At 44.8% G+C, this 22211-nt stretch overlaps 1 protein-coding gene across 1 annotated transcript in view; it reads left to right on the top strand.

The window, feature by feature from the left end:
- Positions 1 to 22211, top strand: part of LOC137362541 (butyrophilin subfamily 3 member A3-like) — a 156130-nt gene that overhangs the window by 61773 nt on the left and 72146 nt on the right. Inside the window, exon 4 of the mRNA XM_068026929.1 lies at positions 867 to 1145. Within this exon, the coding sequence (XP_067883030.1) occupies positions 867 to 1145 (279 nt within the window). The remainder of the gene's footprint in view (positions 1 to 866; positions 1146 to 22211) is intronic.

The following is a 22211-nucleotide window of genomic DNA, read 5'->3' as shown; positions in this document are numbered from 1 at the left end:
AGCTCACCATGGGGGTGTGGTTGTGAGAAATAGCTGCTGCTGCTGCTGGGGGAGATGGTGCCTGCAGAATCTTTCAGAGACAGACAGCCCCTGGGAGCTCAGCAACACTTTTCCAGGCGCAAATAAATTGGAAAAACCTGCCAATGTTTTAGTGTCAATCGAGCGTGTCTGTATTCTTTCACCATCAGATTAACCTTCCTTAACAACACTGATAAATATGTCTTCAGTCCATCATTGCCGAGGTGGTAATGATGTAAAATGTGCCAGTTGATGGCACTGTGTCAATACCACCTGACTGGAACATACCTGATTGATATCCCAAGAGGACTGCTGGGTGGGCACTGCTACTGCTGCAGGTGCCTGACCCTAATATAGAAATAACCCCACACCCAGGACTTGGAATGGGGTCAGAACACAGAGAGAATGACAGGAGAAGTTTGAAAATCCATTGGCACCACCAGAATTATTACTCTAGTGTCTAGAGGTATCATCTGCCTCCAAGTGTATGTATATTTGGTCAGTAATATATGGATTCTTTGGTCCACCGATTTTCTCCCTTCGTCTCCTCTTGAAGGTGTTTATACCAGGCTGGGGTATAATCCCATTGGTATCAGGTGTCCTCTGTCACCTCACATAAGTGGGAGTTAATCAGTCTGAACAACTGATATCTGATTTACATTAATTATTTAACCATCACTGTTCTATAACAATATATTTTGAGATTCAGTTCAGAATCCCTTTAAAGTCACATTATTCCAGGACTATGATTAAATATTTATCAATAACATTAAATGAATATTTCCCACAGGCTATAGGAAGTGTTGCTAACAATAGTTCTTTCTGAAGCTATTCACTGTTGATTACAGGATTGGGGCGTAAGCCCTGGATTCAGATGAAACAATATCATAATAATGGAATCCAGCTTGTGTGTAAATCCAGTGGATGGTATCCTGAACCGGACATACTGTGGATGAGTGAGGATGGATATAATTTAATACAAGATACAAGATACCAGCAGGACTCCAATGGTCTTCTAGACGTCCAGAGCAACATTGAAATAACAAAACAATCAACAAACAGATTCAGGTGTCTGATAAGGAACGAAATGTTGAAAACAGAACAAGAAGCAATTATCAGGATATCAGGTTTGTAAAACTGATGTTTAATCATTAAAAGGAACGATTATTTAAATTCTTTGATTACAACAGTGATTACACTTCAAAAGTATTTCATTGGCTGTCAAGCGATTTGGGGAATCCGGAGATATTTATCAAAGTAATGAATGTGATTCATTCGTGGTGCATTTTAGCTTCTGTCGTATACATTGAGTCCTGTCCAGAAAGTCTGAGTCAGTGTGTGAGCTGAACAAAAGTGACATCAGGTAAGATTTGATCAACAGGAGCAGGAGTGGAGCCAGAGCGGAGTGGGAGAAAAAGCACGGCAGCAGCACAGACTTCCCCAGAAAGTGGAGCGAGAGTAACTCAACATCGGCAGAAATTGAAAGAGTGAGGTCAGAGTGAAGTCAGAATCAGTGCAGTGAGGAAGGAGTAGCGGGATCCGAGGAAACTCACATCGAGAATGAGGGTAAGTATTGAGGAAAGGGTCTAAGATGAGGAACTAGATTAATTGACTCAGGTCTAAAAATAGTCAGGTTTTAGGAATTCAGTCTTAAGTTTTTTTAAAGACTTTTATTTCTGATAAGTTTAGTTAGTACTCTAACAGATAGAAGGGCATCTCAGTCCCGTGGAATCCTGTTCCATGTGGAAACACCACATATACAGGAATTGTTGTCAGCTGGAGGAGTTTGAGCTCTGGGTTTCGGATCTTGAGCAGTAGCTGGTGTCACTGCAGTGCATCCGTGAGACTAAGATAGCACGTTTCTAGAGGTAGTCACCTTGCAGTTTACAGGTGTGCAGGCAGAGAGGGACAGGGTGATCACCAGACACAAAATCAGGACCAGGCAGGAAGTGCCAGAGTCCCCTGAGTGCATCTTGCTCTCTAATTGGTATTTGAATACTGGTAAAGGTGATTGTTCCTCTGGGAATACAGCCAGAGACAAGTCCACAACATCACAGGTGGCTCAGTTATACCAGGGAGCAGGAGGATGATTGGGACAGTAACAATGATAGGGGATTCTATAGTTAGGGGAACAGACAGACATTTTTACATCTCGAGTTGTGAATCCAGGATGATATGTTGCCTCCCTGGTGCTAGGGTCCAGAACGTCACTGAGTCGCTGCAGAACATTCTGAAGGAGAACGGTGAACAGCCAGTTGTCGCAGTCCATATCAATACCAACGACATAGGTAGAAAGTGGGCTGGAGTACGACAGGAAGATTTTAGGGAGCTGGTAAAAATATTAATAAGCAGCACTAGCAAGTGGATCCTCCAAGGTAGTATTCCCATGTGCTAGTGAGTATAGAAATAGGAGGGTGGAGCAGATGAAGGTGTGGCTGGAGAGATGGTGCAGGAGGGAGGGCTTTAGATTCCTGGGACATTGGGACCAATTCTAGAGGAGGTGGGACCTGTACAGGGCGGACGGCTTGCACCTGAACAGAGCCAGGACCAATGTCCTCGTGGGGTGATTGGCTGGAGCTATTGGAGTGGGTTTAAACTAACCTGGTAGGGGGATGGGAACCAGGAGATAATATTAGAGAGGATGAACAAGGTGCACAAATGATTGGAAGAGCATATGGCACTAGAATAGGAAATAGTAAGATATTAGGTGTGATGAGAGTAAGAGGGGATGCAATAATGTCTAAATTAGGTTTACAGTGCATGTGTGTAAATACACAAAGCATGGTCAATAAGGTTGGTGAGCTGCAGGCGCAGATTGCCACATGGGAATATGGTGTTGTGGCATTAACAGAGACTGAATTCAAAAAAGGGCAGGATCTCGGGATTAGGTACTAAATATTCCTGGATACAAGGCAGTCAGGAAAGATAGGGAAGGAAAGAAAGGAGGAGGGGTGGCTGTAATGAGAGAAGGTTAATGAGGGAGATATAATTGTTTGATAAATTGTCACATATTAGGCTTATCAGCAAACTTGAAGCCAGTGACAGCATGGATACAAAACTGACTGTGTGACAGGAAACAGAGAGTAGTAGTGAATGGTTATTTGTTGGACAGAAGCAAGGTATACAGTGGGGTTCCCCAGGGGCCGGTGTTAGGACCCCTGCTTTTCTTGTTCTATACTATTGACCTAGACTTGGGTGTACAGGGAACAAGTTCAAAATTTGCAGTTGGCACAAAACTTGGAAATATTGTGAATTGTGAGGATGATAGTGATAGACTTCAAGAGGACTTAGACAGGCTGGTGGAATGGGCAGACACATGGCAGATGGAATTTAATGCAGAGAAGTGATACATTCTTGTAGGAAGAATGAGGAAGGCAATCTAAAATAAAGGATACAAATTTAAAGAGGTTGCAAGTGCAGAGAGACCTGGGGTATATGTGACAAATCATTGTCGGTGGCAGGGCAGGTTGAGAAAGTAACTAAAAACGTATAGGGGATCTTGGGCTTTATAAATAGTGGTATAGAGCATAAAAGCAAGGAATTTATGATAAACTTGAATAAAACACTGTTTTGTCATCAACTGATGTTTTGTGTCCAATTCTGGGCATCACACTTTAGGAAGGGTGGGAAGGATTCAGAGAGGGTGCAGTAAAGATTTACAACAATGGTTCCGGGAATGAGGGACTTCAGTAATGAAGATAAATTGAAGAAGATGGGGTTGTTCTCCTCAGAGAAGAGAAGGTTGAGAGGAGATTTGATCGCGATGTTCAAAATCCCGACGAGTCTGAAAAGAGTGGATTGGGAGAAACTGTTCCCATTGGCAGAAGGGTCGAGAACCAGAGGACACCAATTTAAGCTAATTTACAAAAGAACCAATGGTGACATGAGGAAAAACATTTTTATGCAACAAATGGTTAGGATCTGGAATGCACTGCCTGAGAGTGTGGTGGGGGCAGATTCAATCATGGATTTCATAAGGGAATTGGAAAATTATCTGAAGAGAGAATATTTGCAGGGCTTTGGAGCAAAGGCACAGGTGTGGGACTAGATGAGTTGCTGTCGTAGAGAGCCAGCATGGATATAATGGGCTGAATGGCCTCCTTCTGTGCTGTCACGATTCCATGGTAACATAGTAAATAATGATGCAGATAAGAGACTTTAGGAAGACATAGACAGACTGGTGAAATGGGCAGACGCATGGAAAATACAATTGAATATAGATAAGTGTGAAGTGATGCACTTTGGGAGAAATAACATAGAGAGGCAATATAATGGTACTATTTTGAGGGGATTGCAAGAGCAGAGGGATTGAGGATGTGTATTTACAAATCCTTGAAGATGACAGAGAATGTTGTTAAGGTAGGTTAAAAAACATATGGAATACTTGGCTTTGTAAATAGGACATTGCATACACAAACAAGGAAGTCATGCTAATCCTTTACAAATCAATGGTTAGGCCTCAGCTGGAGTCTGGTCAGCACAATTCTTATGTCAAGAAGGATGTCAAGGCCTTGGGGAGGGTACAGAGGAGGTTTACCAGGATGATACCAGGGATGTCTAAACCTCTCATTCTGACCCCACCTAATACTTTGTTATTTCATACTCTTGTGTTATCTGTCTCTTCCAATTCTCTGTGTACCTTGGTGTTCCTCTCCTGTATTACCTCCTGATTCCCACACCCCTGCCAAGTTATTTTAATCTGTCCCCAGTAACAGTTGTAAATCACCCTGCAAAGAAATTTATCCCAGCTCTGTTCAGGTGCAACACGTCTGGCTGGTACAGATCTCATCTTCTCCAGAACTGGTCCCAGTGTCACAGGAATCTAAAGCCTTCCCTCCTTTACCATCTTTCCAGCCACACATTCATCTGCTCTATCCTGCTATTTCTGTACTCACTTCCATGTGGTACCGCTTTTGAAGCCTGCTTGTAATTTCTTTCACAGCTCCCTAAACTGTTTCTGCATGACCACATCCCTCTTCTGACCTATGTCGTTAGTACCAATGTGGACCACACTGCTGGCTGTTCACCCTCCCCCCTCAGGGTGCTCTGCAGCCATTCAGTAACATCCTTGACACTGGCTGTAGCTTTCCTGCTACTTTCAGCATTAAATTTAATCCAACAAGGGTGACTCGTCCATGACTACAACAAACCACTATGAGTACAGATATTTCTTCTTCTTTCTTTGGCCTCCTTGTCTTGAGAGACAATGCGTAAGCGCCTGGAGGTGGTCAGTGGTTTGTGAAGCAGCGCCTGGAGTGGCTAAAAAGGCCAATTCTAGAGTGACAGACACTTCCACAGGTGCTGCAGATAGAATTGGTTGTCGGGGCTGTTACACAGTTGGCTCTCTCCTTGCGCTTCTGTCTTTTTTCCTGCCAACTGCTAAGTCTCTTCGTCTCGCCACGCTTTAGCCCCGCCTTTATGGTTGCCCGCCAGCTCTGGCGATCGCTGGCAACTGACTCCCATGACATGTGATCAATGTCACAGGACTTTCTGTCATGTTTGCAGATGTCTTTAAAGTGGAGACATGGAAGGCCGGTGGGTCTGATACCGGTGACGAGCTCGCTGTACAATGTGTCCTTGGGGATCCTGCCATCTTCCATGCGGCTCACATAGCCAAGCCATCTCTGGTGCCGCTGGCTTAGTAGGGTGTATATGCTGGGGATGTTGGCCACCTCGAGGACTTCTGTGTTGGAGATACGGTCCTGCCACCTGATGCCAAGGATTCTCTGGAGGCAGCGAAGATGGAATGAATTGAGACGTCGCTCTTGGCTGATGTACGTTGTCCAGGCCTCGCTGCCATAGAGCAAGGTACTGAGGAGACAGGCTTGATACACTTGGACTTTTGTGTTCTGTGTCAGTGCGCCATTTTCCGACACTCTCTTGGCCAGTCTGAACATAGCAGAGGAAGCCTTTCCCAGGTGTCTGAGGCCAGCTGAATATGACTGCATAGGTGTTGCCAGTAGTCATTTGCACAGCACCTGGCTGTTTTTTGAGCAGCGCTTCTGGCTGCTTTAAGTGCTGCGGATGTTAACTCGCTGGGGGCTTTCTTGTAGTTCAGCAGTGCAATGCGCTTGGTGGCTATGACAGGTTCCAGCTCTTCAATGTGAGATTGAAACCAGTCTGCATTCTGCTTCTCATGATTGCCATAGTTGGTCATTGCTGAGTCATAGATGGCGTCTCTGATGTGGGCCCACTTGGTCCCTGCATCCCCTGTGGGAGTGTTTTTGGAAGGCTTTTTCAAGTGAATTTAGAAACTTATATAACAGCTATGGATGAGAAATTCTGCTAGTGTTGATGCGCGGGCGGCCCTTCTGCTTGGAGTGATGTAGCTTCTTTGGTTTGAGTCTAACCTTGCTGCACACCAGGGAGTGGTCGGTGTCGCAGTCCGCACTGTGGAAGCTGCATGTGATTTGAATGCTGTTTAAAGAGGCTCGCCTTGTGACGATGAGGTCCAGCTGGTGCCAACGACGTGATCTTGGGTGCCTCCATCAAACCTGGTGACAGGGTTTAGTGTGAAAGAATGAGTTGGTGATGCAGAGGTTGTAATAGGTACACAACTCCAGCAGTCTCTGTCCATTCTCATTCATCCTTCCAATGCCATAGCACCCAAGGCAGGAGGGCCATGAGTCAAGGTCGGCCCCAACCCTGGCATTAAAGTCCCCCAGCAGGAATAGGTGTTCGGTATTGGGGATGCTACTAATGATATCATGGAGTTCCTCGTAGAACTGGTCTTTAACTTCAGGTGCGGAGCAGAGTGTTGGAGCATAGATGCTGAGTAGGTGTACTGGACCAGAGGTGGTGAGCAGTCGGATGGATAGTCTACATTCTGAGCCATTTGTAGGTGGCTCTATCATGCTGAGCAAAGAGTTTCTGATGGCGAAGCCCAATCCTTGCTGTCTTGGTTCTTCGGGATCCCTACCCTGCCAGAAGAAGGTGTAGTCTTGCTCTCTTCAAGATCTGCTCGCAGGGAGGCGTGTCTCCTAAAGTGCTGCAATGTCTACATTGAGTCTACTGAGCTCGTTGTTAATGATGGCGGTCTTCCGAGAATCGTTGATTTGTGTAAGGTCTTCCGACAGGCCAGGACACATAGTTCTGACGTTCCAGCTTGCAAAACGAAGGGCTGGTACCTTCTTTCCTTTTTTGGTCGTGCTGTTTGGTGCAATGTTACAGTCCACTTGTCAGGCAATGACCCTGAGCTCCAAGCACCCATTGAAGCAGGTGGACTGTGGCGGGACAGAAACTTACTGACTGGCGGCTGCCCGGTTTGAGGCGGGCGGTAGCTGTCCAGTGAGATGCGATGACCTCTCCCACCGACAAAGGCAACCCATGGCGCCCAATCTCTACGCCAATTGAGCTGGACTTATAACCCGTAACAGCTGCCTTCCGTGTTGATTTGGTCGCTGTGAGGCTACAATGGAGTGACCTCTCCATGGCGCATGCCTGGGCGAATGTATGGAGGTTGTGAGTTTCCCAAGCGTCAAAACCCCCCTCTTGGCCTTCCTGCTGGGGTCTAAAGGAGTGTAGAGCATGACGCTTGGCACCAGTATGGCTGCAGGAACTTCCGGAAACATGCCAAAGGTGATACATGACCGCCTTCGGGGTTCCGCTCTGGATTTTCTGTTAGGGTTTACTCCCTGAGCCTTGGTCTCTCCCGAGACGCCCACAAGGGTTGTTGGGGCCCTTACACAGAGGTGCCGGTGGGAGGAGGTGGGGGAAGGGGGAAGAGGGTGCGGGGGGGTGGGGGGGAGGGGGTGCGAGGAGGACGAGTGTGGTGGGAAGGGGGTGCAGGGGGAGCTGGGAGGGGGGCTGCAGGGGGTAGGGGAGAGCAGTGCAGGGGAAGGGGGTTGCGAGGAGAAGATGGTGCGAGGGGGGTGGGGGATGGGGGTGTGAGGGGGGTGTACAGATATATATTGGTTATAAGTATAGCAGATTTATTAAGTAGTTTACATCCAGTTGAAAGAAGTAATACTTAGCTGATAGTCACAGTCTGTTCCTCAGACCTTCAGTGGTAGCCCTCCGAGTGACTGTGGTACGGTCTCTCTTTCTTTTGCTGTGTTCTGTTGAATGAAGATTCTCTTTCTTCCTTTAGGTTTTTGTGCTGCTTCTCATCTTCAATATCTGTTCTTTTATATCCTTTTTCTCCTTTGAGCCAACTGACAATCACCTGGGCTATCTCACTCACACTCTTTAATAATCATTCTTTTAACCTTTAACATTAAATTCTATGCTTAACCCTCTGGTATCACTTTATTCCATCTTCTTGCAACTTAGTTATTCCTTATCTAGGATCTTCATGCAAACAGTTGTTAAATGAGTTACAGCAATGTATTTGACTCTAGTGATAATGGATCTCAAACTTTAAACCTTCTGTTTCAATTATAACATAATTAATGTTCTGTCTTTCATTATCTGTTAGTTTCAGACATACCACTACTTTAACACATTCTTGTATATTTGCTCAAGGTTCTGTTCCTTGCTGCCAGCTTGTTTTAAACATAACCTTGCCTCAGCACATTCCTTTTTGCTTTTAACATCTTCAAGTTGGCTTAAATTTACCATCATGCTTTGCTTCTCGGCCTAGTATCATGTTTAATTGAGCTTACACATATTATAGTTACTTTAACAATATTATAAAGCATTATTATCTTCATAATCACTTCTAATTAAGCTTACATATTTTAAGACATTACACCATACAGTATACAGATTTAATATTATACCAAGTAGTGAACTCTATCTTACAATATCCCCACCTTGAGGGGAAGGTATTTATGCCGACCCTTTGAAATGAAATTCTTGTGTACTTTGAACTTCCATATTTACCTATTTCCAAGAGATTTTGTGCTGTGATCGTGTTTAATTGTGATCTTGTCTGGTGTACCAGGTGCTTCAAGTAGCAAGTGTACAGCAGTAAGCATATTAGCACCAATAACAGGGTTATAACCAATATGTGTGAAATTATTCTAATCCAGGGGGATTTTCCATGTTTATCCCTATTTCCCACCAATGTGTTGAATCCCCCACCCCTGGAATTTCCTTGGCTATAGCTTTATTTCCTTGATCTAGAATGTAATGATGGTGTTGGGAGGTGTTCATTTGACTTATTAATGTTGTTAAGGCTTTAGGTAGTTCAGGGATGCCATACCCAAATCTAGTGACTGTCATGCAGGCCTCCACCTGCCAAGAATGAGGCATATTAATTTTGTCATATGACCATTGATTTCAAACTGTTGCTGGGAAGAAGTGAAGGCCTGTTACAAGGGCGACCAGACCCTTGGCTGAAAAACATTTGCATACTAACAGACAGTGTTTGTGAAGACAAAGGATTATTCCATGCTCCAATTACTCCAAATGAATTTTGATCACCAGACAGTGAAGGGGTAAGGAAGTGCAGTCCAGGGCCTGCGAAGGTGATACAATTCATAAGGGCCAGGGCTGGTTAGACCAGCTGGTCACATGACTAACTGGCTGGTCCAGGGTTTTTTTGAACTCGCCACAGAGAGTTTGAAATCATAAAGACTGTTTGTTCCTGGACTGAGAAGAACTCTCCTGTCTGCTCCCATCTCTTTCTCACAAGCCTCGGGACCCACTGAAGACACGTGAACCTCAAGAGAGAAAATTCTCCAACATTACACAAGGTTTAAGAATAATACTGGGCCCAAACGAAAAGCATGTCCTACCTACAATCGAGGACTCTGCAGCATGTTTGAAGTACAGCGTCATGCCAGACCCCCACCTGCTAAGAATGAGGCATATTAATTTTTCCATATGAACATTAAACTTCAAACTGTTGCTGAAGTGAAGAAAGGACTTGTTTGAAAAATCACCAGGCCCTTGGCTGTAAAAACAATTTTTTATACTAACAGCCAGTGCTCGGAAGGACAAAGGGGCTATTCCCTGCTTCAATTTAACCCACAATGGACTTTGAGCACCAGGTGTTGTGTGTAAGAAGAGACATTCCAGGGTCAGCTAAGACCAGAGAATCCACAAACAGACGTGGTCAGACCAGCTAGTCACATGACTAACCTGCTTCACAACCTGGGTTTTTCTGAATTGTACAAACAGTTTGAACTGAAAGTATCTGTTTCCTTCTGCACTGAAAAGATCTCTCCTGGCTGGCTCGCCACAGCCTCTCCTGTCTGCTCCATCTCTTTCTCATGGAACTCCAAATCCACTGAAGACACATGAACACCAAGAGAGAAAAGTCTCCTCCAGTGAACAAAGTTTAAGAAAAATACTGGGCACCAATGAAAAGCAAGATCTACCTGCAATCAAGGACTCGACAGTAAACTTGAAGATCCGTAACAAAAAACCATCTTCAGAGATTGCCTCAATATGTGTATCGCATATGCATGCTCGCGTGGGTGTGTCGTGTATCCGTAGGTCTTCACCGGATTAGAGTTTCAGTTTAATAAATTTCAACCTTTCTGCTTCAAACCTAAGAAAAACTGTTTGACTGGTTCTTTGCCTTATAATTGGAAAGCGGTGAATATGTATTCACCAAGGGGGAGCTAAAAACACGGTGTGTTTAAAATTAAACCCTGTTACGGTAAGACTAGGTGAAGACTGAGAGGGAACCCTGGACCCCTTTCTCACCTGGTCAAAACAGAAATTTGGGGCTACCATCCTGGATTTTACCCACAGACAAATGAAAGAAATTGGAAGTGGGAAGCCAAATTGTTCCCAATCAAACAAAGAGAAAGATTTCAATGCAGGTTTTCTTGTGGTTATGTGTGATAGAATACTAACATGTCTGCAGCTGAAGCTAGTAGCTCACCAAGCCAGGGTGAAGTAACCTGGGATAAGTTAAAAGCACTGTCTATGGAGGAGTTGAGAATAATGGCTGAGCAGTATGGGATCACTGTATGTGGCAAGGCGAGGAAGTCTGAACTCCTAAGACTGGTGGCCAACCATTTTTCCCTTGAATTTGAAGAAGCAGGAGCAGTGTTAGAAGTAGACTGTGACAGGGTATTGCTAGCAAAGATACAATTAGGACAAAAGAAACTTGAATTAGAAGAGAGAGAAAGAGAAAGAGACAGGAGAGGGAGAAAGAAAGAGCCTTCCAGAAAGAATGTGAAGAAAGATAGCTGAAACAGTTTGAGTTAACTAGGGGGCAACAGAGTAAGCCCAGTGAAAGCATAGCCAATACAGAGCAGTGTAATTCAGGGCTGCGTACAGAATTGTTATCTGTAAGTTGCTATCTCTACTAATCCCAAAATTCAATGAGGGAGACGTAGAAGCATTTTTTGTGTCTTTTGAGAAACTGGCAAGGCAGCTAAAATGGCCAGCTGAGACCTGACCTCTTTTATTACAAAGTAAGCTAACTGGAAAAACCCATGAGGTTTATTCCCTGTTGCCAGATGAGAGTTCGTCTGACATCTGACCAAATGTGCTATCCTTGGGGCATATGAATTAGTACCCGAAGCCTATCGCCAAAAATTTAGCACCCTCAAGAAGCAAGCTGATCAAACTTATCTGGAGTTTGAAATAAGTAAGTAGCTGGCTTTTGACCAGTGGCTGAGGGCTCTTAAAGTGCAGCTCAGCTATGAGAATCTCAGAAGTAATTCTGTTAGAGGAATTTAAACACTCTCTCCCACTCTCCATAAAGACCCTTGCGGAGGAGCAGCGGGTTCAGAGAGCTTGGCAAGTGGCCATTTTAGCTGATGAGTTTGCTTTAATTTATAAGTCAGTTACCCAGGGGAGAATCTTTCCTGGTCACCCCCACAAATCCAAAAAGGACAAAGGGTGGGAAGGTGACAGAAGCCCAAGCAGTCCTGGGAGAGAAAGAAAAGCAGGAGACACAGTGGGGCCTCCACTAGCCAACAAATAAGGTGCTGTGAGCAGAAGTGATACCCAGAGACCTGTGTGCTTCCATTGTAATAAGGCAGGGCATCTAAAAGCTGACTGCTGGAAACTAAAGGGAAAATCTGTAGGGTTAATCAGGGCACACCTGCTCAGTGAAGAAGGGACCCTGATGGGAAGCACAGCAGAACAAGCTGTGGCGTAACTGCAGTAAGAGTGAGACCCAGGAGGCTTACTACTACAGATGCAGGGAAAGTTAATAGGATTCCTGAAGGCTATCAGGGTTTTATGTTTGAAGGGAAAGTAATCACATACCCCTCGAGTGGGGCAGGCAAGCCCATGGTAATTCTCAGAGACTCAGAGGGCCACTAGATCCCCTTTACTGGGAAAAGGCCTGACCTTTCCCCCAGAGAGTGCAGTGAACACCAGAATGGTGGTGAATGGTATTGGAGGGCAGTGTATGCTTGTACCTGTACACCAGGTTCACCTGGAGTGCGACCTAATTTCGGGACCGTACGGATTGTCCCTAGTTTGCCTGTGGACGGTGTTGACCTCCTCCTATGTAATGATCTGACGGGGGTGAAGGTGGTAGTTTCCCCAGTAGTGAAAGAAAGACCGCAGGAGGTCAGAGAGTCAGGGCAGTGGCAGGAGACGGTCTCCTGTAGTTTCCCTGAATGTGTAATGAGTGAGGCCGTGATCAAACCAGCTCCCTCAGAGGAGACTGCATTGGCTCTGTAGGCAAATGACAATGAGGTCTGTCTGTCCAAGACTTTCTTTGGAAATTTAGAAGACCCAGGAAATGAATTAAATAAATTTTCCCTAGCTGAGGCTCAGCGAGCTGACCTGGTATTGTGAAAGTTAGAACAGGCTGTGCACTCTGAAAGTGAAGCAGAGGGAGTCCCTGATTGCTACTGTTTAAAGAATGAGGTACTGATGAGGAAATGGAGTTCTCCTCATAGACCTGAGAGCAAGGAGTGGACAGCGGTTCACCAGTTAGTGGTGCCACAGAGGTAACGGGGAGAAATATTAAGAAGGGCCCACGAGACTACAGTGGCTGTACATGCCGGTATACGAAAGAACAAAGGCCATATAAGACAGCAGTTTGATGGCCAAAACTGCACAAAGATGTGATGGAGTACTGCAGGAGTTGCCACATGTGCCAGGTCGAGAGAAAATATAAGATACAGCAAAAAAACATGCATTTCTCTCATTCATTCCATTCATTCATAAATCCGAAAACTTATTACAGTCTGTCTTTTCTTGGTGCCAGTGCAGCTTTAATTACCAATTTTTGGCATCCCAATAAACATGTGTCTTTTTGGGGACATTTTTCTTCAGTTTGCCCATTCCATGTCTCCCGAGGGTCTTTGTTCCTGTTGAGGTCTGAAAAGTGTTGTGGGGTGGGGGGCGCGGGGGGTAGATTTAATTAGCCCTAAACTGGAATTTGTTTCCTCAGGAGAGTCAATAGTGGGTGGGTCTATCCTGAACTCTCTTTTAGTGCTTTGCTGAGTCATGAAAAGGCTTTTGACTTTAGGGGGATGGGTGGTTCTCTTTTTATGGATAAGGGGGATGGGGGAGTGGGGAACACTGAACGGGGAGTGGGGAACACTGAACGGGGAGTGGAGAACACTGAACGGGGAGTGGAGAACACTGAATGGGGAGTGGAGAACACTGGAGATACTGGGGTAGGGGGGTGAAGAGATACAGAGAAGGTGGGGTGAGAAGGAGACAGAGAGAGGGGTGAGAAGGAGACCAAGAGACACTGAGACAGCAAGGGGAGAGGGCAGGGAGAGAGTCAAGAGTCATTTACGAGGAGGCCATTCTATCCATTGAGCCCATGCTGGCTCTTCACGGAGCTATGCAATCAGTCCCACTCCCTGGTTCGATCCCCATAGCCCTGCAAGTCTATTTCTCTCAGGTGACCATCCAACTTCCTCTTGAAGTCACTGATCATCTCCACTTCCACCACTCTTGTGGGCAGCAAGTTCCAGGTCATTACTACCCTTAAACTCTAATACAGTTCATGCCTACGGATATACAACACGCCCATGCGAGCATGCTCACACAATACACACGTGCAATTAGGGACAGAAAAGAGGAGAGGAAAGTATAGTAGAGAGGGGTTTGAGGCAATTTAAGAAGAGTTTCTTGTTTACTGTGCTTCGAGCTCACTTGATTATAGGTGGTATTGCTTTTCGTTGGGGCCCAGTATTCTTAAACCTTGTTCACGTAGGAGATTTTTCTCTCTTTGAGGCTCATTTGTTTTCACAAGATTCAGTTCCCTGAGAGATGAACAGGCGGACAGGAGAGAAGGTAATTCTTGTTTCAGTTCCAGGAGCACATGGCTTTCTCAGTTCAGATTCTGTTTATCCAATTTAAAACTCCCCTAGTTCGCCCGCCGGTGGTCACGTGACCAGCTGGTTTGACCAGGTCTCTTCTGTGTATTGAGGCAGGGACTGGTTCCTCATTGTTCCAACACCATCTGTTACTATGCAAATGTCTTTCTAGTCAGGGGCTTGCAATTTTAAGTTTTAACGTTTATGTGGAAAAATAATGTGTGCCTCAGTCTTGGGAGGTGGTGGTGGGGCGGGGGTAGCTTGCCTGACACCTTACACTGAATACACACTCCATATCCCTCTTTTATTTCTCACATGGAAACTCTTACACAGCCTGATCCCCCTCGTATGTTGTGTATGAGTTATTGTGGCTCATTGACCTTTTGTGTCCACCAAGAATCTGAGGTTCTGATCCATAGATTACCAGTGGGACACATTCACCTCCTTTGTCCAGAGTACAGCAAGTAATGATGGTTCTGAATGTTATCATTGTGTTTATTGCATTCACCATCTTTCCAAGTATCAATACAAACATGCAGGTCCACATTTACACCTGTACGTAGAGCAAACGTAACATCTTAATAATCCTTAACCATTTTCATCTGATTAATATGGAACCACCTCAATTTTGTTTGTTTTTTTTGGACTGTGTGACATGTTCAATAAGTATACAGCTGGGTTTAATGTGTCAATTACAGTGTGGGGGCTGACCCAGTTCACATCAAAAGAGTGTTTTTCAGGGAGAAACGTTGTAACATTACTTGGTCTCTAACCCCATATTCGAATGGTTTGACTTTCTTGTCAAAACATTGTTTAACTTGATTTTGTGACCTTCCCAGGTTTTCTGCCACCAGTCTGTTCACTTTTTCCACATGCTCCATCATTGTCTGCAATCACGTCTGACTACACGGCTGTAATTTTAATGGTGTTCTATTCTCCAGAGTTACGTGTCCCGGTATCCGCATTTTTCTCCCAGTCATAGCCTCATATGGACTTATCCCCATTGCCTTGTGAGGGGATATCAAACATGGAGACATCATGTCAGCACATTGAGTGGGCTGTTCTGTACACAATTTGCTAACATGGTTTTTGAAGTTCAATTATCCCTTTCCACAATCCCTGATGATTGTGGGTGGTGAACAATGTGCAATTTCTGCCTTATTTAGAGCATGTCCTGCAGGGAGTAAATATTTCCCAGTAAAGTGTGGATCCTGGTCACTATCCACCTGTATCAGTATTCCCCACCTACAGAACACATCACTCAAAATGATTCATGTGACCGTATGTGCTTTATTGTTCCTGGTTGGGAAGGTCTCTATCCATTTTGTAAATTGGTCCACCTCCACAAGACCATACTCATGGATTCCCTGAGACTTTGTAAAGGGACCAATAAAATCAATCTGTAAGTGTGTTCATGGGCCATCAGGAGGAGGTTGTGACCAGTGTTAGGGTGTGATTAGAACAGGAAGGAGGATTAATTTGTAAACACGGTCGGTATCTATTGACATATTGTTCTACATGCTGTTCCATTTCCAGCACCAACAGGCACAGGTTAGCTTTTGTCGTGTAATATCGGCTGAGTAATGTCCAGCCGTTGGGTGAGAATGAAAGAGGACTAATATCTTCTCTTTAAGCTGAGGAAGAATGTAAACTACCCAAGAATCATCCTTATTTTTAATCATTAACAGGGAGGGGCCTCTTTTATTGTGGTTCTGAAACACTGTGGGGTTTGCCCAGCAGGTGGGCTGTGGTAGTGGACACCACTGTTGGTGCCATTCTGTGACCTGACCATATGGAGTGAACAAAGTTTGGAGTTCTGTCAAATTGATGGTTTTTGTTTTAGTAGCGACTGTTCCAACAGGTACCTGGGATCTGGATTTATCCATCATCCACCCTGATAATGATAATCCATTCTCTGTGGATTCCTTAACAAGTCAGTCGGCTGCATTGTTACCCTGACCGTTTGGTGATGAATCTTTCCAATGGGCTGTTACCTTTCCTACATGACAGGGGGAACTTGTTCCTGGAGAACTTCCCATAGATTACAGAGGAGACCAGAATGTAATAAAGGTTTACCATCTGATGGACAATAATCATTTTTGTGGTACAGGAGCAAGGCCGTATCTCCATTGCAACTATCAGACCAAATATTAATTGTTTACTATGCTGTGTAATGGACAGTGAGGATGACAGCTATCAGCTCTGATTGTTGGAATCCCATTGTCCAATCAGGCGCGTCTCTGTGAACTATGACACACCGGTTTTGGGATGGCCGTCAATGTAGTCGGGACGAGCCGTCCACACACACGTTCTGGGCTTCCAGAATAGTCCAGGCTTTTACCGGGTTTAATTCCTTCTCCACCACAGGTAATGGACACTGGTGTGGACTTCCCTCATAAGCAAACATCTGGGGAAAAGGAGTTGTTCATGTGGGGGTGATGTCCAAGTCTCACTGCAGTAACTCAAGTGTCCATTTGCTGATCCATTAAGAAGCCACTTTAGTATCACTTGGTTTTAATAGAAGATTAAGGAGTGTGTGCGGTGAATGTAAAATCACTTTCTGTAGTCTGGTGATGTCAGTAAAGTGACTGTTCAGAAGGTAGTGAGTGGGTGACGTTCACCGGCTGAGTATATATTCTCTGTCCCTCTCAAAATACAGGAGGCAGATGCAATTTATTAATGTGCCATTTATCTGCTGTTCCTGACTTAAAACTGCTGTCAGGCTGGAAGGGGTGGAACTAACTTGCAGGTAGAAAGGCCTGTTAGAGTCTGGGGTGATCAGGACAGTAACCTGCATTGCTGTCTGTTTTAAGGCATTCACTGATTCTGTGTGACTATCACCCACTGCTGGCCAAATATCTTCCTCATCACCTTTCAATAGTTCAAACACTGGCTTGGCCAAATCTGCAAAGTTCAGGATAAAACTTCTCTGATATCCTCCCGACCCCAAAAAGGATGGCAATGCCATCTTCAATACAGGCAATGGGAGTCTCTGAATAACTTTGACCTGATGCTGATCCGGACTGAGTCCCATCGCAGAGATTTTTATCTCCAATAAGGTGACTTCACTCTGCACCAACTGAGCCTTTTTCAGGTTCACCTTCAATCCCACTTTCTGTAACAGATCAAAAAGTTCATTTCAAAGCAACAAATGCTCTTCGACAGTTTCTGTAACAAGGAGGAGGTTGTCTACATATTGGAGGAGAATCGATGGTTTTGAAAATACCTTCACAGTTTGTACCATATGCTGGTGGAATATTGACAGTGAGTTCTGGAAGTCTTGTGGTAGATATGTAAAAGTAGACCCTTGTCCTTCGAATGTAAAAGTGAATTTATACTGGTCCACCTGAGCAACTGGGATACTCCAAAAACCATTCACTATGTCAAGTGTAGAGAAAACAGTAGCTTTGGGAGGGACAGATGTTAACAGACAAGGAGCCTGACTAACGGTCGGGTTCTGTCGTGGGGAAGCTTTGTTTAATGTTCAATAGTCGATAGTAAATCTCCATGAATCATCTGTCTTCCTAACAGGCCGTATAGGAGAGTTAGTAGTGAAAGTTCTTTTATGTAATATCCCCTGTTTTTCCAATGAGGCAATGACTGATCACAAACACGGAATACTCTCCCTCGGAATAGGATACTGTTTACAGGAGCGATGGGGCGGGCCATTAATTTGAATTTCACCAGACATTCTTCCACAATCGTGTTTAGACTCAGCAAAAGCTGCTACATGATCAGTGATTAAAGCATGAACAGCAGGCAGTGAGTGAGTCAGTAAAGCAATGGGTTCAGGCTGTTTAATGGCAAATACTGAGTGAGTGTCTGAAATTTGTACAACGTCCCCTGATCCTGAACTAACCCATAAACAGTTTGGATTGTAATCCACAATAGCTGTCAGTGTGTGGAGAGGATCACTGTCCAAAATTCCCTTTTCATTGGTCATATACATATACACAGTTTGACAATCTATACTGGGATCGTGCCCAAAGTAAAACTGATACTATCTCTGGGGTAAGCTGAAACTTTAGTGTCTGTAACACCAGTGATAGTGAAGCAGATTTTCCCTGTCACAAGATGGTGCGAGGGTGTGGGGTGTGTAAAATTGTGACAGATGAACCAGTGTCTATCGGCATATTTTACTGTCTGACCCCAGGCAGCAAAGTGGAAACAACCAGTCGACCGTGACCGTCTCGTCTGAACCCCACCTCAGACCAGGCCGGCGGGGCCAGACCCCGTCAGTCAGGGTTTCCAGTCCCATGTGAAGGTGCACTCGTGGTTTGTGCCACGGGACATCCTGATGTTTGGGTGGTTACCAAGGCCTGTATAATAACAGACATTTTTTACAAATTAGAGTCCAATGCATCTATTTTAGTTTCTATAGTACTGGACAGGTGTGAGGTCTAAGGGGGTGGATTTGATCATTGTTAAATCTCCCACCCTGGTTCCCGACTGTTTATTGCTCCAGTTTGACAGAATTATAGCACACTGCTGACTGTTTAAGGTGTGGTGCAGACGGAAGGGCGCGGGATCTTTCTACTACTTGGATGGGTTTCCCTTTCTGGGAATCCTGGCTCTAGTTTTTATCATACATCCAAGCAGTGTTTGCTTCACGTCGATCAGTCCAGGGTGAGTTGTGACTAACATTATGACCTCGGGCTGTTTGTAAGGCAGGCTGTATATTTTTCAGATATACCTTTTTAAAAGTGGCTTCATCTTTTCCATTCAGAGTCTTACCATTGGGATTTCCCTGTAACATCTCGTAAATAATGTATAGTCAGTCACCGAATACAGTGGGGCTTTCATGAGGGCCCTGTTTAGTTTGATATATCTTTTCCCCCAGGTCTATGTTATCTATTCTCAAAGCAGTGATCATATCATTCAGGGCAGTATCCCAGTTAAAAACAATAAAAGGAAGATTACCTCACTAATCTGAGGTAAGGGTGGACAAGATAACATTCTTCATATCACTGTCTTCGAGACTGGGTGGTAATTCTGAAACACCTACAATCCCTGTCTTAGGTCTATGGGAAATGTTTGTGGGTTGATTGGTCCTAATTGTTAAACACATGCCTGTAGTTTGGAATAGTCTAAGGGTCGGGATCATCCACAGGACCCTGGCGGAATTGCTCCTTGCCCTTCATTCCCATTTTCCGGTAGTGGATTTTGGGGATTTTCTCTCAATCCCACAGCTGGAATATTAGGAACCACTTGAGTTCTAATTCAGACACTAACTGGGTTTTCTGTATTTGGGAAATCAAGCAGAGCTTTCCCTTCACAGGGGATTTTTGGGATTTCCTCTTTGTTACTATTGAAATAGGGCAGAACACCTGACATCGGATGGCACAGTGGCGCAGTGGTTAGCACCGCAACCTCACAGCTCCAGTAACCTGGGTTCAATTCTGGGTACTGCCTGTGTGGAGTTTGCAAGTTTTCCCTGTGTCTGCGTGGGTTTTTGCTGCGTGCTCCGGTTTCCTCCCACAGCCAAAAACTTGCAGGCTGAGAGGTAAATTGGCCATTATAAATTGCCCCTAGTATGGGCAGGTGGTAGGGAAATATAGGGATGTGGTAGGAATATGGGCTTAGTGTAGGATTAGTATTGATAGTTGGCACAGACACAGTGGGCCGAAGGGCCTGTTTCAGTGCTGTATCTCGAAATAAAAGGGGAGGATATAAATTTTCACAAAATTCATCAAATTCCAGCCCATAATCTGGGGAAAGGTCTCCAATGGTTACTGCCGCTACAATTGCATTTTGTTTTCCCAGCTGTTTCTCTAACTGGTGAATGGTAGCGGGACAGTGTCGGTGAACTTTATCTTGCAGAGGAGGCACACGCCATTCTGGATTCACGTCTGTGGCTGCAGAAATGCCTGTCAATTGCCCTAACTATCGAATCTCCTATCACACTGGCTCGTTATTGGAGAAAAATCCAGATTATGCCCAATTATTCAACAAATTCTCCGGACGCAGACGTTGAGAATAAACACTTTATTCATGATATCATGGGGACACACCTTACCTAAAAGCGGTCCAGTGCTACTCCACCGGACAAAGGAAATCCACAACGGACATACAGTTACTCAGCCCATCCCGGCTGGACATAATCCAATCATAACGGTTCTTGATGACATACATTACACATATTACCAATTAGATTACTCATTCGGCATCATGTGGCTACGAGATCAGCTCATGCAAGCCCCTGAACACCAATTGATGAGCTCAGGCCCTATCAATTATCCTTGAGTCTTCCAACTGTCACTTTTAATTGGGCCTGCATTCCTGAGGGTTTCGCGCAGTCTGCAGTTACACAGATAAGAAGGGCCCCCTTTTGGTATCTGTGCCATGCTGTACCAAGCTCCAACTGTGAGCTAACTAATCTGTCCCACAATGCCTCGGTCAAATACTCCATTTTGTACCAATATGTAGCTATACTTTCAACTCATATATGAAAGAATATATGTATACGTATTCACTAGGATTATATTAATCTACTTACTCAAATAACAGTTATAGAAGCAAAAGCTCAGCAAACTTCTCCCACACTCATCCAGTCTTCCTTCTGCCGCACCCCCCTCCCCCTCCCCCCCCACCCCTGTGCAGCTGAGCTACCCATGGTGCCATGGCCTTGGCTCTGGCTGCACTCCCCATCACCTTCCTCAGTATTCAGACTGAATACCTGTTGGAGAGTGAGACGCACTCAGGGGTCTCCTGCACTAACTGCCTGTCTCCTCTTGGTTGCCTGGTGGTCACCCATTCCCTCTCTCCCTGCCGACTCTAAAGCTGTGGGGTGACCACATCTATAAACGTGTTATCCAGGAAGCTCTCATCCTCACGGATACGCACAGTGACACCAGCTGTTGTTCAAGTTCCACAACCCGGAGCTCGAGCTGCTGCACATTTACAATCCATATCAATGATTTAGATGAAGGGATTGAGTGTAATGATCGAATGTACTGACAATACAAAGTTAGGTGGAAAAGTTAGCTGTGAGGAGGACACAGAGGTTGCAAAAGGATTTATCCAGGATAAGTGAGTGGGCAGGAACGTAGCAGATGGAATATAATGTGGAAAATGTGAAGTTATCCACTTTAGTAGGAAATATAGAAAAGCAGAATATTTTTTAAATGATGAGAGACTGAGAAATGTTATTATTCAGAAGTGGCACAGTGGCGCAGTGGTTAGCACTGCAGCCTCACAGCTCCAGGGACGACCTGGGTTCAATTCTGGGTACTGCCTGTGCGGAGTTTATAAGTTTTCCCTGTGACTGCGTGGGTTTTCACCTAGTGGAGGTAGGTGGTAGGGAATATGGGATTACTGTCGGATTAGTATAAATGGGTGGTTGTTGGTCGGCACAGACTCAGTGGCCTGAAAGGCCTGTTTCAGTGCTGTATCTCTAAATAAAATAAATAGATAAAGATCTGGGTGTCCTTGTACATGAATCACAGCAAGTTAAAGTGCAGGTACAGAAAGCAATTAGGGAAGCAAATGGCATGTTAGACTTTATTACAAAGAGTTAAGAGTAAAGAAGTCTTACTGCAGTTGTATGGAGCCTTGGTGAAGCCACACCTGGAGTACAGTGTACATCTCTGGTCTCCTTATCTAAGAAAGGATTTACCTCCCTTAGAGGGAGTGCAACAAAGGTTCGCCAGGTGGATTCCTGGGATGATGGGCTTGTCCTGTGAGGAGACATTGAGTGGATTGGGCTGATATTCCCTAGAGTTTAGAAGAATGAGAGCTGATCTCATTGAAACATATATAATTTTCAGAGGCTTCACAGGATCAGTGCTGGGAGGATGTTTCCCCTGGCTGGGGAGTCTCAAACTAGGGATCACAGTGTTGTGACCGAGGCAGGAGGAGTGCACTGTCTTTTCTAGTTCCACTTCTCCACAGATCACAACATATATTTAAATGTTTACCCGGTTACTGGTCCAGCCAATCACACACTCTATTTTTTTTAATCCCAGATTAAAATACACCAACCAGGTTTCTTTAATAAACAACAAAATTATCAGTTTATTACAAAACAAGACTTAATCAGTAACAAAGCAAACATTA

The sequence above is a fragment of the Heterodontus francisci genome, unplaced genomic scaffold (genome assembly GCF_036365525.1).
Source record: "Heterodontus francisci isolate sHetFra1 unplaced genomic scaffold, sHetFra1.hap1 HAP1_SCAFFOLD_631, whole genome shotgun sequence".
NCBI classification, from domain to species: Eukaryota; Metazoa; Chordata; class Chondrichthyes; order Heterodontiformes; family Heterodontidae; genus Heterodontus; species Heterodontus francisci.
This window is presented reverse-complemented; position numbering and strand designations above follow the sequence as displayed.